At 34.4% G+C, this 16,884-nt stretch overlaps 1 protein-coding gene across 7 annotated transcripts in view; it reads left to right on the top strand.

Moving 5' to 3' along the window:
- The window catches only part of ITSN2 (intersectin 2), a 167,578-nt gene that overhangs the window by 106,429 nt on the left and 44,265 nt on the right, over positions 1 to 16,884 (top strand). For all 7 annotated transcript variants that reach the window (XM_074394697.1, XM_074394687.1, XM_074394703.1 and 4 more), the window contains 7 exons: positions 4,158 to 4,339; positions 4,653 to 4,797; positions 7,499 to 7,704; positions 10,646 to 10,710; positions 12,556 to 12,722; positions 15,736 to 15,781; positions 15,871 to 15,992. In XM_074394697.1, the coding sequence (XP_074250798.1) occupies positions 4,158 to 4,339; positions 4,653 to 4,797; positions 7,499 to 7,704; positions 10,646 to 10,710; positions 12,556 to 12,722; positions 15,736 to 15,781; positions 15,871 to 15,992 (933 nt within the window). The remainder of the gene's footprint in view (positions 1 to 4,157; positions 4,340 to 4,652; positions 4,798 to 7,498; positions 7,705 to 10,645; positions 10,711 to 12,555; positions 12,723 to 15,735; positions 15,782 to 15,870; positions 15,993 to 16,884) is intronic.

The raw sequence follows: 16,884 nt of genomic DNA, 5'->3' as shown, positions 1-16,884 counted from the left end.
ACCCTGTGCCTCTGTTGACATACAAAAATGAGCAAGGAGACCATAGTCTAGGAAAAGACAGAAATGTACATTACTATACAAAATATAACATAAATGTCCATACTAATTTAAATAAATAAAGTACTTTGGGAACCCAGAAAATGAAGGAAAAACAACCAAATAAAATTGGAACATTTTTCCCAAGAGCAGGATGGAGCAAGGCCTTAAAGGATTATGCCTTATATTTGCTTAGTGCTTTACAGTTTCCAAAGAGCTTTCATAAATATGCTCGATTTATTTCTGAAAGATGCCCTAGTGGAGGGTATTTCCCCCAAAATTTGTAGATGACCAAACATGTTAGATAGCATTCATTATCTTAATGAAGGATAACCAGGTAGCATGGCTAAGACTGAAATGTGGTTCTTTTAACTCTCAGGTCTATAGTATTTCCTCTAAACCATGTAACATTCTGGGCAGAAGGGAATACCTTAAATAAAAACATTGAGGCTTGCATGTACCAGGTGTTTCTAAAGGATGTCATATAAGCATTTGCCTAGAATATCGAACAAGTGGTAGGAGATGAAGCTAGAAAGGTAAGTAGAAACCAGAAACTGTAATTTCAGAGTATTCTAATTCTGCGCTAAGAAGTTTGAACTTTTAAAAGCTTTAAACTAGAGAGACAACATCTGCAAGGATAAGAAACCTAATGGGTCTGAAGTGGCTTAGCATAGATTAAAAAAAATCAAGATTGGAAAAGGAAAAAACAGACTGTATTTATTTGCAGAAGATAAGATAATCTATACAGAAAGTCTCATAGAATCTATTTTTAACAACTACTAGAACTATTTAAATGAGTTTAGCAAGGTTGCAGAATACAAGATCAATATAACAAAATCAGTTGTATTTCTGTGTAGAAATCATGACTATTCAGAAATTGAAATTAAAAATACCATTTACAATTGCATAAAAATATGAAATACAGATAAAACTGATAAAAGATTTGCAAGACCTATTTATTGAAAATTACAAAGTTTTATTGAGAAAAATTAAAGTCCTAAATAAATGGAGAGATATATAGTGCTCATGGATTGGAAGACTCAGTATTGATAAGAAGTCAGTTCTTCTCTTAAGTCCTATATAAACAAAACAAATTTTTTAGAAAAAGATAAGATGTCAGTTCTTCTCAAATTCTTACACAGACTCAAAGAAATTTTAATTAAAACTTTAGCCGGCAGCCAGGTGCTGTGACACACACCTGTAATCCTAGCACTTTGGGATACTAAAGTGAGAGGATTTCTTGAGGCCAGGAGTTCAAAACCAACCTGGGAAACAAAGCAAGACCTCATCTCTATGACAACAACAACGAAAATTTCAGCAGGTTTTTTTTGTAGCAAATGACGAGCTGATTCAAAACCAAACAACTTTGAAAATGAACAAAGTTGGAGGTCTTTTAGTACCTGAATTTAAGGCTTATTATAAAAGTTACAGCAGTCAAAACAGTTGTGATATTAGCATCTAGATAGGAAAATAGATCAATGGAACAGAATAGGTAAGTAGATTCATGCTACATGTATAGCAAATGGTACTGGTGGAACAAGGGATATTCATATGCAAAAAAATGAATTTCAGTTTGTTCCCTGCAACATTACACAGAAATAACTCAAAATAGATAAAATGTGGACCTAAAACTAGAACTTTTAGAAGAAAACAGAAAATCTTTACAACTTTGGGTTACTCAAAGATTTTTTAGTTTCTTAGGTATGACAAAGAATCTAAGAAATAGTGTTTCTTTTTGAGGAAAAAGATTCTGTAATTTATTGTGGTAATGATCCCATAACTCTCTGAATATATTAAAATCCATTTAATTGTCTACTTTAATGGAGGGATTATATGGACTGTGAATTTTATCTCCATAAGCCGTTGTTAAAAAAGTTAAAACATGTACCTACCATGTGACTCAGTCATTCCACTCTTAGGTATTTACACCAGAACTGAAAACATATGTCCATATGAAGACAAATATTCATAGCAGCTTTATTTTTAATAACCAAAAACTAGAAAAAACTTAAATGTTTACCAACATTTGAAAGGAACAAACCTTTCATACTATATGGATGCCTTGAGTGGAAAAAGACAAAAAGGATGCATATAGTATGATTTTATTTATATAAAATTTTTAAAAATGCAAACCAATATATAGGACAGAAAACATGCCAGTGTTTTCCTAGAGATGGTGGGGAAGGTCATGGGGAGGGATGAGCTGGAGGACTTAGAGTGGAACAAAAGGAAACTTTTGTGGGTGATGGAAATGTTTGCTATCTTGATTATGGTGATTTTTCACAGGTGTATGCATATGTCAAAACATCAAATTTAACACCTTAAACATGAAATTTATCTTAATGATATCTCAAAAAGCAGTTTTAAAAAATCTTAATGGATTTGACATGATGTTAATAGATGTAACACTGTTAAGTCTGTGTTTTAGAAAGTTATGGAAGGTAGATTGGAGAACAGAGACACCGCTACCATATTCATTTATTCAGGGAGTTAAGTGATTTCTATGATGCTAGACAGTAGGAGTCAATAAAAAAACTCACAGACAAATGGAAGAGATATATGTAAATAAGTTATTTACATATTAATAATTTATCTGTAATAAGTACATATGCTTATGTATTAGCTACATAATTAAATGTAATAACATATATAATGTATGTAATGCTAATTATGACAGTTATATATGAGATAATTCTGGCTTGGGTTGGGGACAGTTAGAATCTTGAAGGATCAGTAAAAATCATAATAATCTTAAGTGTGAAACGAAAAAAAGCCTGAAGTAGGGCAGTGAGGGTGGATTGACACATTTTGTCTTTAGTTGAGGGTGGGGAGTTGGGGAGAGGTAGCATGGGGAGAAATGCCAGATATAGGTGAAGGGGAGGAAGGCAGCAAATTACGCTGCCATGTGTGTACCTATGTAACAGTCTTGCATGTTCTTCACATGTATCCCAAAACCTAAAATGCAATTTAAAAAAAAAAAAGTCTTTAGTGACAGACTCAGTAGTTTGGATGTGGAAGTGTAAAAAGAGGTAAGAGCCAAAGATACTTTATTTAGAATGGCTAAATTTTTGGTGGTGCAAATTTGACTTGGAAGTTCCCGTGTGACATCCACTTGAAGATGTCTTGCAAATAGTTGAAAGTATAGGCATGTTGCTTTGGGAAGAAGTCATTACTGAGATCACAGCTTTTGGATTTATTATTGCACAGAGGACTGATCAAACTATAGGAGTAAGTGGACCTTTTGAGTAAGGGTATATAGCATGAGGCAAAAAAGCCAGTGATAAAGTTGAGGCTGTCCTCAGTGTTTAAGGAATAAGGACCAAGAAGCAGAGGGAGAGACACTGTGAGGTTGGAGGATGTCACACTGTAGGAGAAAAATGTCTGGGACAAGAAATGAAATTGGTAAGTCACCTGACATATTTACCAATGGAAAATAGTATTCAGAGAAGGTTTTATTATTCTGTTAGAGAGTTCAAAAAGACTATCTTCCAAGAACAGCCTAGGCAACAAGAGCAAAAATCTGTCTTTAAAAAAAAAAAAAAAAAAAAGGAAATTTAATCAGCAGCATGCTACATGACTCAAACAGATGAAATATTTAAACATAGTCATAATAGTATAAACATTAAATATAATTTAAATAAAAATTAAGATACAACAGTATTGGTAGACTAAGAGGCTGCAGTGAAAGAGTGGTAAATCTTCATTTTCCATAGCCAAAAGCTGATCGATAATGTCTAAAATTAAAAAAAATTCAAGAAATAGCAGTATAAATATGTTATTTAGAAATATAAATGGTGATACAGAAGAAACCAGGAGGAATGGCAGGTTAGGAGTGAAAATCAGGGCATAGGAGCCATGAGATAGGGGAAGATTGTTTTCTTTCATTAGCCATATATAATGCTATTTCTCTTTAAAATATTTTCATATAAATTGGATAAAATTAAAGACAGCTTGCCAATGACTAGAAATAGTAGCCTGTTAATTTGTAGAAAATGCCTTAGCTATTTAGTTAGATGGGCTTAATTCTGAAAATAAGAATACTATACAACCATCTCTGTTGTCTTTCCATTGTAAATGTGCGAATTTCTAAGCACTGTTAATCCTTCTTTTTATTTCCATAGGTTGATGAAAAAACCATAGGAGAACCTGGTTGGCTTTATGGTAGTTTTCAAGGACATTTTGGCTGGTTTCCATGCAATTACGTAGAAAAAATGCCATCAAATGAAAATGAAAAAGCTGTGTCTCCAAAGAAGGCCTTACTTCCTCCTACAGTTTCTTTGTCTGCTACCTCAACTTCCACTGAGTACGTTTTTAGCTAACAGTAAAGTTTATATGGTTCTGCAAATGTATAAATACCTAATACATAGTTGTATCAGCCTACTACTTCATCATAGTGTAATCTGGGTTGTACTCTTCAAGAGTACCTTTTGTTCCAGATTTAATACTGAAATTCAGTAAGTGAAAACATGAGTCAGTAGTTTGTTAATGAATTCGTTATTCCCACAAATTGTGTGTAAGCAAGCACAGTGTATATAATATACAGGTTGATAAATTAGTAGTACTTTTTTAAGCTCTAAACAATTAAGTATACTTATATTAAAGTGTTATATTTGCAGACCGCTTTCTTCAAATCAACCAGCATCAGTGACTGATTATCAAAATGTACCTTTTTCAAACCTAACTGTAAATACGTCATGGCAGAAAAAATCAGCCTTCACTCGAACTGTGTCCCCTGGATCTGTTTCACCTATTCATGGACAGGTATGTTGTCTGTTATTTTTGTGGACTTCATTCTTTGAATTTGCTCCTGATTCATATAAAATAGAATGAAAATTATGTACAAAGGGACCATTCACTCATTTAACCAGAATTTATAGCATTCTGTTTCTTTCTTATGATTCATCTGTGATGTGAAACTGAAGAAATGATTGTTACTTAGATGTTTATCAACAATTCTTATTCGTAATATCAAGTTGTTAGCAGCTAAGTTTTCTAGGTTTAAAATGTTATTTTATAAATCTCATGATATGTTGTACTTGATTTGTAGTTATAAAAAGATAAGAGACTTGGGCCTAAGGGTTTTTGTTATTGTTTTTTTTTCTCAAGTTATTTTTCTGGGAATGTTGGAACTTTTTAACATATTTAGCCTCTGACTTAAATGTAACCATTGCAATATTGTTATATTAACATTATTTTTTAAAATTGCAGACTTCATCAGAGTAAAGTTCTCCAGATTTCACCTTCACTCAAAAAATGCCATGACATAGGTTCTAGACATTTTATTATGTGCTAGCAATTTAAGGAAAAAAATTTAAAAATACCTGACATTGACACCAGGCACAATGGCTCAATGCCTATGCTCCCAGCTCTTTGGGAGGCCAAGATGGGAGGATTGCTTGAGGCCAGGAGTTCAAGATCAGCGTGGGCAACATAGCAAGACCCCATCTCTACAAAAATTTAAAAATTAGCTGGGCATAGCGGCATGTGCCTGTAGTTCTAGCTACTTGGGAGGCTGAGGTGGGAGGATCACTCAAGCCCAGGAGTTTGAGGCTGCAACAAATTATGATCATACCACTGTACTCCATCCAGCCTGAGCGACAGAATGAGCCCCTGCTCTAAAAAAATTTTTAACCTGAAACTCATCATTAAGTAGATCATAATCTAATGAACATGACAGACATAAACTGTAAAGCATGAGAAATGCTGTAATAAAGATATCTACAAAGTCTTTGGGGGGTATACAGAGAAGAGAGTATCTTATTCAATTGGCGAGAATTAGAGCAGCCTTCACAAAGCACAAGGTGTTTGAATAGGGCCTTCAAAGATAAGATTTCACCAGAGAAGGAGGATTATTACCACGAAAGAACAATTTAGGGAAAGCTACCGAGGCAAGTTAACAAAAGATATTTGCAGGAAACAAGAATTGTTAATGATGTGGCTAGAGTACAGGATTCATGGAGAAAGGGTTAAGCGAAGTTGGAGAGAGAAGTTGGGGTTTATTTAGGAAGCATTTTTAGTACCATGCTAGGCAACTTGGGAGTGGAAAGTCCCTGAAGATTTTGAAGAGTAGAGTTGTGTATGTTTTAGAAAGATAACTCTGTCCCTAACATAGAGGCTGGATTAGCAGAAGAAAACCAATTAGAGAAGGATATTACAACAGCTAAATTACAAGAGATGATGGTTTGAACAAGTGCTGTGGTAATTAGGATGTAGGAAAGAGGAGATATATTTAGAAGATTATTAGGAATTGATATAAAATAGATAATCCATTGAATGTGGAGAATGAGGAATAGGAGTTAAAGATCATTTTTTAGAGTCTTTAGCTTGAGGAACCGAAAGGATAGTAGTATCATTGTCTTTGGTAAACAGTACAGGAGGAATGGGTTTGGTAGGTTCTAAAAATGATTATGTTTCAGACATGCTAAGTTTAAGGTATGTGTATTAGGGACAACTTGGTAGAAACACCCACTAGGCAGTTTGATATACAAGTCTGGTGCTCAGGAGATAAAATTACACTGAGAATATAGGTTTGAAAAGTCATAGACATAATTAAGATTATTTTGGGAAGTAAGTTATATGAACAGTAAGAGAAAAGGGTTGGACAAAATAGGATCCATCAATCACCAGAGATCTTCAGGAACTACAAGGATTTTGGTGTTAGCTGTTTAGAGATCAAGAGGAATAGGGGTTTGGAAGAAGCTTTTGGCTTTGATACTATTAATAACCTTGTTTGGAAGAGGTTCAGTAGTGTGATGAGTACTGAACCTAAATTAGAAGGGATTGAGGAGTGAAATTGGAAAATAAGTTTAAGATTATTCTTTAAGGAATTCAGAAGTAGAAGCAAGTGGTGAAATGGATTGAAGATTGAAGAAAGGGACCTAATATTATAAAATGTTTTTAGAAAATGAAAGGGTATAATAGAAGACTTGGAGAATAAGTGAAGAGTTTAGCCTTATTAAAAGAACAAAACCCTCCTTACTTTGAGAGAGGAGAGAAAGAAAGAAGAATGAATAGAATAAAAGGAAGTTAAGAGAAAAGCAGAAAAACAGAGGGAGCCAAGCATTAGAATCATCTTTCCTAGTGGAGTAAATGGAATTATCTGTAGTTACATTGGAAACTGGAAGAGAAAAAAGATTTACATTAACACTCTTTTTCGATTTGTTGCATGATATATATTTCACGGATATATGAATACATTTCTTGAGAACCCATTATTTACTTTCTCTACTAGTGATGTGATGAGGTTTCTTTGAGTGGTGGGTTTTCAGTCTGTCTTAACAAAAAGCTAGTCACATAGTTGTCTGCTGTTTATAATTTAAAGTCAATTAGTAGACTAAGGTTATCTTAAGTCACCACCACACCAAACTAGTCTCTGTTTGAACAGTAAATATGTTGTATACACAGAAACAGAAATCATGATTGCCATTGTCTTTTTAAAAATTTTGTGGTTTTGTATTCATAGGGACAAGTGGTAGAAAACCTGAAAGCACAGGCCCTTTGTTCCTGGACTGCAAAGAAAGATAACCACTTGAACTTCTCAAAACATGACATTATTACTGTCTTGGAGCAGCAAGAAAATTGGTGGTTTGGGGAGGTGCATGGAAGAAGAGGATGGTTTCCAAAATCCTATGTCAAGATCATTCCTGGGAGTGAAGTAAAACGGGAAGAGTAAGGATCTTTATGTGTTTTTATGAGATGTGGTTGTTGGTATTTTCACTAATGAGTAAGCTATGGTCTGATTGAGTGTGTAATAAGATAAAAATATTATACTTGAGTTTGAATATCAGAAGTTAATTCTGGCAAGCCCTGGTGGCTCACACCTGTAATCCCAGCACTTTAGGAAGCCAAAGCAGGTGGATTGCTTGAGCGCAGGAGTTTAAGACCAGCCTGGGCGATGTGGTGAAACCCTGTGTCTACAAAAATTAGCTGGGCATGGTGGCACATGCCTGTAGTTCCAGCTACTTGGGAGGCTAAGAATTACTTGAGACCAGGAGGCAGAGGTTGCAGTGAGTCAAGATGGTGCCATTGCACTCCAGCCTGGGTGACAGAGTGATGCCCTATCTCAAAAAAAATAAAATAAAAAGAAAAAAAAGAAAGGTAATTCTTAGGATAAAAAAACCATATTTTAGCTATTTCAGTTTAGAATATCTTCCATTCTAGTTCTTTCAGATTCATAAAATTTTCAAGCTACTCAGATTTTAGATCTATTGCTTTTTTATTTGTCTTTGAGACAGGGTCTCACTCTTTTGCCCAGGCTAGTATGATCACGGCTCACTACAACCTTGACCACCCAGTCTTAAGTAATCGTCCCACCTCAGCTTCTGGAGTAGCTGGGATCACAGGTGCACACTACCACGCTCAGCTAATTTTTAAATTATTTGTAGGGATGGGGTTTTGCTGTGTTATCCCAGGCTAGTCTCAAACTCCTGGGCTTTGAAGCGATCTTCCCACCTTCAGCTCCCAAAATGCTGGAATTACAGGTATGAGCCACCTCACCTGGCTATTTCTTTGTGCCATAGATCAGTTAGAAAAGTTACTTTTCATTTTCTTTCAAGCATTTTTCCCTTGTTTACTGTAAATTGACAGTATTTAAATAACTCTTCACTGAGGGCCTCCTCTTTGCCAAATTGGGGCATTCCCATTTCTTAGTCTCCAGGATTCCTTGAATATAACTTCTCTTATTGTTTATAGCACTCTGCATTAAAGTTACTGATTTTTTTAAAAACCAGTATCCCTTATTAGATCATAAGCTCCATGAGGTTGGGATGCATGTCTTTTTTTATTTGTTCATTCTTCAGTTACTTCATGCCTGTACTAATCCTAATGCGTAGTAGCTTCGCAATCATATTAGCTGAATGAATGAGGAGAAGCATGAGTAAATGAGCAATTGAATGCAATTTTCAAATGAACAAAAACTAAAAACTAGATAGTTTAGGTCTCTGGCCTTTATTTCCTACTCTGTAGGGAGTCAAGTTGTCAAATATAATACATGGAAATAAGTACTATAACATAGCTATGGGTAACTGTCTCATGTTTTATATGGAAGCTGGTAGAAAAACAGTCTGATTTGATGAAAAGATGCTGGTCTTTAGCAATCAAGAGGCTTGAGTTTTGGCTCTGCTATTTTTGCCAGGCTGTAGGAGTAACCTACTTAGTCTTCAGTTATCTAATTGATTGAATGAAAAGCTTAAGCCAAATAAGGTTTAAAAGTCCTTTCACTGCTGTTTCTATGTTTCTGAAAGATAGTGCTCAGTTTCTAAAAATTTGCTTTTCAGCCTGACATGGAATTTTGGATTTATTTATTTATTTAATTTGTTTTCTGAGATGGAGTCTCACTCTTTTGCCCAGGCTGGAGAGCAATGGCACAATCACTGCTCACTGCAGTCTCTGCCTTCTAGGTTCAAGCACTTCTCCTGCCCAGCCTCCCAAGTAGCTGGGATCACAGGTGCTGGCCACTGCACCCAGTTAATTTTTGTATAGTAGAGATGGGGCTTCACCATGTTGGCCAGGCTGGTCTCAAAACTCCTGACCTAGTACTAAAATACTAATTTTTATATTTTAGTAGAGATGGGGTTTTGCCATGTTGGCCAGGCTGGTCTCAAACTCTTGGCCTCAGGTGATCCGCCCTCCTCCGCCTCCCTGAGTGCTGGGATTACAGGCATGAGCCACTGGACCTAGCTGAATTTTGGATTTAGAAGAATGTAGTAACAGGAACAACTATATATAGCTGGCATTTGTATGCATGCACTGTGCTAGGCCCTTTATAGACAATTCCTTTATGGAATTGTCTTATTTTGTGGTCATAACATTTACAGAAAAGAAACTTAAGCAAAAAGAGATTAAGTTTCAGTGTTTTAGAGGACATTTCTTCTAATTTTTCATTCAGTTACCAGTGTTTTCTAACAGATAAGGCATGCAACTTGAAAACCTGCAATAATAGAGAATTTAGCATTAAACAAGACAGTCCTTTTAGTTCCAGTAGTTGTAATAAAGTTATCCTTCTGTTTATTTGAAAAGTACCTCACTATGTAATTTATTCATAGGTCGTGGGGAGCCCTGATACATCCCACAGGTGTCTAGTTCTTAAACAGGACAGTCGTCCAGATTTTTGAAAACAGATTCCTGAGTTAAAATGAAAATTAATGTTATAGCTCTTCTAGATAATAAAAAACAAAGTTTTATGATTTTTATTTTTTAATGTAGTGCATTGTAAACAAATAATAAAACGTATATATGGCTCTTGTTTTTTTTCTACACTGAACTAAGCCCCACATGTACTTTACCGAAAGACTACCTACTTACCAATTTGTGGGTGTTTTTTAAGTTTCTTTAAAAAGGCAAAATATCACACATTTGAAAAACTATTTATGAATCATATTGAGATTTTTGAAATATATTTTAAAATGTGGAAGTTTATAATTAGGCAGTTCTTAATCCTACACGTTGTTGTGTATAAGTCTTCCCAGTCTGTGTACTGAGACTATATTTAGATTAGTTTGAGAAAGCCCTAAAAAATGCACTGCTAAAACCTGCTGTGCATCAAATCACCTTTCTTGTTTTTTGCTAGTATTTGTTTCCTTTATTTTTTTTTTGTTTATGTATTTGACAGACCAGAAACTTTGTATGCAGCTGTAAATAAGAAACCTACCTCGGCATCCTGTTCAGGTGGAGAAGGTAAGCTTTTGGCAATTTGTAAATTATTTAGTAAGTAATCAATTTAGCTCTTGACTAACTACCTGACTTCACATTGTTTCTGTTCTCCCAATTTCTGTGTCTTCACTGTTAAAGTGAGATTAGAAAAACCTGCCCCTATCTATTTGCTGTGAATATTGAGAATATAGAAAAAATATGGATGAAAATACCTGGCACTTTAGAAAGGCAGTCCTATGAAAATTCAGCATAAACTGGTTTGATAACATTATAAATAAAAAGTGTTGCAGTGATAGATGTTTAGGAGGTAAGGGAATTTCAATTCATTTAGTTGCTTATAAATTTTAATTATAGTGTACCATATGAATCATTAAGGAGGACCAAGTTATGCTTTATCATAAATATTGCAAAGAATTTTTTTCTATATCCCTTTGGGTTATTTATTAGTAAATTATTTTAATTTTGTTAATGTAATGAAAAGTGAAAGACTACCCTAATTTCAGATGATAGTCTTATTTAATAGTTATATAAATTTATAAATAAAATGTATGCCTATTATAAAGTTAGTTGAATAGTTGAAGTACATTTTATGTTTTGCTGAAAATATCAGTTTAATGTTACATTAAACAATTCAGTATCTATTATGTTGAAGATTTTATGCTAGAGCCTGAAAAGTACAATGATGAATAAAAGTTTCCAAAATGCTCACAACAGAATGGAGCATACAATTGTGATAAATTATTTAATGAGTGAACAAAACCAATTTAGAGTTGGACATATGAGCCCACAGAGGTGGCAGTGTTGCATCATTCTAAACAATGAGTAGGAGCTAGCATAGTGACAAAGGCGGAGAATGCACTTCTAGACAGAGGTAATGTCATGAGCCAAGGAATGAGGGCAAAAGTTTAGGAAACCTCATGTCATCAGTGAGGCTGGAATCATAGATGTACTATGGAATGAGTGCTTTGAGGTGAGCGTCGGAAAGTAGTGAGGAGCATGTTGGAAAAGACCCTACTTTTATTGCGGTGTACCTAAACCTTGTAATTACTTTGAATTTTGTTAAATTAATTAAGTGATACTGAGAATGCAAATAGTAAATAGGTTGTGGATGGTGTTTCAGATCATCTCCAGTTTATGATATTAAGATCAAATTTCATGTTGGCAATATAAATAAAACTAGACAGAAAGACAAAGTCTTATAAAACCAGGTCACCAACTATTTCTTCTAAGTAGTGGCAATCACAGAAACAAAAATCAAAAGCAATATAAAAATTTAGATACTTCCCTCAAGGTCATTTATTAAGAAATATTTATTGAGCATCTACTCTTAAGTCAGGCTCTGTGCTAGGAGCTGGGTCATCATGATAGAACTTGGCTTCTAGTGCTGCTGTCTTCTGGATATTGGGTGTTTCTATAACTGTCTACTTAAAAAAATTAAAGAGAAAATAACGTAGCGGATTAAAATGTTTCTGGTATAAAAAGTTAAAAAACATATTTTCTTATCTTGACTTCATTATCTAAATAACTGAGTGACTTAATTTCACTGAGCCTCAGTGTCTTTGTAGAGATACTAATAACTGTTTGTAGTTTTGGGTAATTCTTTGTGATAAAAAAAATAATAAAACAATTGGGGATAAAAGAAACCATAAGCTAAAGTTTTACGTTAAGGCAAATAACTTTTTTCTAAGGAATTATTAAATAATTGCTTCATTACTTTTTCTACCTTTAGATCATTTTATATTAGGTTTCCTGAAGGCATAAGGTCTTTTACAGCAAACTTATACAATGTCTTAGAGAATAACTTAATTTCTTTTTCACTTCTGTAAACTTACAACCAGAATTTGCTTCTTCTTGCTTTATTTCCTACAGAATATATTGCACTTTATCCATATTCAAGTGTGGAACCTGGAGATTTGACTTTCACAGAAGGTGAAGAAATATTGGTGACCCAGAAAGATGGAGAGTGGTGGACAGGAAGTATTGGAAATAGAAATGGAATTTTTCCATCAAACTATGTCAAACCAAAGGATCAAGAGGTATTTTGGTATTAAAAATAAAATCAACCCATTCTTACTGATCAAGATATATACTTAAAACAGAGATCATGTTTATGGTTTTAATCAGGTTGCTTTGGTTACAAGGAAACTGCTCACAGTAGCTCCAGTAAAATAGGATTTATTATATGGCTCCAGTTAGAGAGAAAGGGGGCAAGATTTCATGAAATTCTAAGAGTAAAAGCTGTATGGTAGGGTTGAGCTTCATGATAACTGAGCTAGCGAGTAGATCTGGATTCAGAGAAACACAGAAAGGATCACCTTGAAGTAGTCACCAATTTTCACTTTATGGCTCTAACATTAATGTGACTCAGCCTACATGAGCTGCTGCCTCAGTTCATCCCACCACCAGTATGATATAGTGCAGAAGTTCTTAATCTTTTTGGTTTCAGTAACTTTACAGTCTTAAAAACTATTGAGGACGCCCATAGGGATTTTTAAAATATGTGAATTATAGCTAATGATATTTACCATATCAGAAATTAAAACAGTGAAATTATACATTTATTCACTTTAAAATATTAATTAAATCGGTTACATGGTAACATAAATAACGTACTTTTATGAAAAACAACTATATCATGAAAACAAAGTTTAGCAAGACACACATATATACGTGTATATATATGTACATATGTACGTGTGTGTGTTTATATATTTTTTTATTATTTTTATTTTATTTTATTTTATTTTATTTGAGATGCAGTCTAGCTCTGTTGCCCAAGCTGGAGTGCAGTGGTGTGATCTCGGGTCACTAAAGCCTCTGCCTCCCAGGTTCAAGTGATTCTCGTGCCTTAGCCTCCTGAGTAGCTGGGATTACAGGCACTTGCTACCATGCTTGGCTAATTTTTGTGTTTTTAGCAGAGGCAGGGTTTCACCATATTGTCCAGGCCGGTCTTGAACTTCTAACCTTCAGTGATCCACCTGCCTTGGCCTCCCAAAGTGCTGAGATTACAAGCTCTTTGTATATTTTTGCAAATCTCTTTAGTCTGGCTTAACTGAAGTCAGCTAGTTTCTCATGTCTGTTTCTGTATTCAATCAGTGACAATATTTTTTTCGGTCGAAGTATAAAAAACTTCAGCCTCACACATACATGGGAGAAAATGAAGAAGTATTTTAATAGCATTTGCAGATATCTACAAATGTTCTTTTTGATTCTGCCACACTAAAACTTGACAAATGCTTATAGGTTAGTTGCAACATGGAATCTGAAGCCTTATCAGTAAACACTTCTTACTGTTACATTAAAATTCACTAGTCTGTTTTGCACATTGAAAGGATCTTTTACCCGTGCGTGATGGGATAACATTACTCATTGTTTATGTGGAAAATATTGAATCACTGAGTTATGCAGATATTCCCTGTGTAGACACATTTCATTATACAGTATCCAAAAAATTATACGTTAATACCACCACTCATCAGAAAAGTTTTTAAATACTAGAAAACTGTCAGAATCACAATGGTAGGTACAAACTTTCTAAAATTTTAATTTTCCCTTGAAATCTTGAATTTTTTCATTGTCAAAAAATCCTGTCAGCTGTATCCTTGAAGGGACGGGCTTACTTCATTTTTAAGAAAAGGTTTGCTAAATCCCAAGTCTAAATAGTTTTTTTTTTTTATTAGTTCTTTGAAGTAAAAATGTTGTTTCATGAAAAACCTAGTTGAGTGCACAATTTGTCACACAAATGCTTTCCTTACGAAAACCATCATACTTTAGTATACAGCAGAAATGTTTTAGGCACACTTCCGTTTCGTTACACAGAATTTTTAAAAGGTATGGATTGAGAATTAAGATTTAATAAACTTTTGGCTGCTTCATTAAAGGCATTGTTAAGTGAAACGGGCTTTGTTTTACTGTGAATGCGTGACAGTGAAGAACACTGACTACTGCAATGTCATTCAGTGCCACTGCCATGATTCACGCCAACGCACCAGTGATTTTATTCACCATTGTAAATGCCAACACAATGAAAAAGACAAATAATGTCTTAGTATATTTATGAAAACAGTTTTTATCCCATGGACCCCTGAAAGAGTCTCAAGGACTATTTCCAGGTTCTACAAACCACATGCTGAGGACCATTGGTGTGGTAGAATCAGACTATCTGAGTTGACTCAGCTGTACCACTTAGAGGCTTGGTGGTACTTGGACAAGTTACTGTACCTTTCTGTGCCTCAGTTTTCTTCTCTGTAAAATGGAGATAATCATAATTACTTAATAGCATTATTGTGAAAGTTAAATAGCAGAATATATGGAACCTCTTAGAGCAGTGTCTGTTACACAGTACTCAGAAAATGTTAGCTTTTAATTACCATCCACTCTGCTTAATACTTGTACAGTAGCTATGTTCACTAACAGAACAAAATTCTTTTTAATCCCATCCCTTTTGTTGTTCAAATTCCTATAAAGAAAAATGTGGTTGGGCCAGTTTATCCTTTAAAGTGAAACAGAAGTATTGGCTGCTACACAGGATGTGGATTTTTTGTTCCTAAGTCAGATTCAGTCAGTTTGCGGGGAGCATGGTTAAATAAATAAATAAAAATAAAAACATTGTCTCCTATTCATCAAGATGCATAGATAATTCAGGGTCCCTTGGAGAAAGCAGGAGCAAAATAACATATGCATTGACATATCCAGGACACATACGTTGTGCATAATGGGCATTGGTGCTAACGCCATTGATGAATGGGGTGCATTGGCCTGGAGGGTCATGTTTAATATTTAAGGTTGAGAAAATGAGCTCTTCCTGTTGAGTCAGTGGTTGACATCAGCCACTCATTTATAATGTATTACATTAGCGGACCAGATCTCCTCATAAATGTTGGATTTTTCACTTATTTGTTAACACTGCATGGAGTTCATTGTCATTTTCATCTTTCTTTAAAGAAAAAGGAATCCTGGGAATTTGAAATCTCTAATTCCCATTAACCTTTGTACTTTTACATCTGGGTCATGGAAATAATAAAACAACATGATATATTTTCTTTATAGAATTTTGGGAGTGCTAGCAAGTCTGGAGCATCAAATAAAAAACCTGGTATGTATGGTAGTGATCTTAAAAAATTACTAAAGTGTTTGCTCTTTTGCAATCTTGAAATCATAGTTTCTTGTTTGCCTTCTTTTCAGAGATTGCTCAGGTAACCTCAGCATATGTTGCTTCTGGTTCTGAACAACTTAGCCTTGCACCAGGACAGTTAATATTAATTCTAAAGAAAAATACAAGTGGGTGGTGGCAAGGAGAGTTACAGGTAATATTCTTTACACAGCATCTGTAAATTTTATTATAAAAGTATCACATGCTCCATAAAAAAGATAAAATTAATAAAAATGTTTCGATCACCCATAATCATGCCACTTAGAGGTAATGAGTATCAATATTTTACTGTATTTTATTTCCTTTAGTCTTTTGCATGTACATTTTTAGCATGAGTTGATGTTATAAGTAACAATTTAAGGAATAATTTTCTCTAAAGACATAGTTGTTTTCCGATAATGCATTCCTTTATAACTCACAGATGACTTTCTTAAAGGAAAGCACAGCATCATCTTTCCCTGGGGTGGTCCCAGGCTTGCAGTATAGCCTCTAGGAGAAAGACATGATCTAGGTGGTGTGCTGAGAAAATACTACTAATTGGGCTCTCCCTAGTGGTCTTAGGTTTTTGAAACAGCATTGCAAGGAAAGACAATACAGACATAGATGAATCTGATTTTTTCCTAAAATGTTAATAGAAGGTTGTTGCATATGTTTTGATACAGGGAAAGGATTCTTCTCTCACTTCTAAAATTTTCTTACTAGTTAAAGCTTAAAAAGCATTTTAGGAATTAAAAGATGACAAGAGATATAATAGCTATATTTTTATGTAAGTGATATATAGTTATAATATGGAGGATAAACATAGCTTCATTCTTGAAAATCAGGAGTCTTGGATTCCTAAAGAAAAATGGGGGTTCAAATTTAATACCTTCTTGAATAACCCTCTGAAATTGCACCTTCTGATTTACTTTGAAGATGGGCTCAACTAAGTAGGAAACATGACGCTTTACAAATTTTACTTATGACCTCCTGATTAATTATTAACAAAGCTCCAAGAAGTATTTGTAATGGGCTGCACCATTTTAAGGGTTGACTTGAACTTGAGA

This window comes from Saimiri boliviensis, chromosome 1 (assembly GCF_048565385.1).
Source record: "Saimiri boliviensis isolate mSaiBol1 chromosome 1, mSaiBol1.pri, whole genome shotgun sequence".
In the NCBI taxonomy this organism is placed as follows: Eukaryota; Metazoa; Chordata; class Mammalia; order Primates; family Cebidae; genus Saimiri; species Saimiri boliviensis.
Note: the sequence above shows the minus strand (reverse complement) of the source record. Positions and strands in the feature narration are given on the sequence as shown.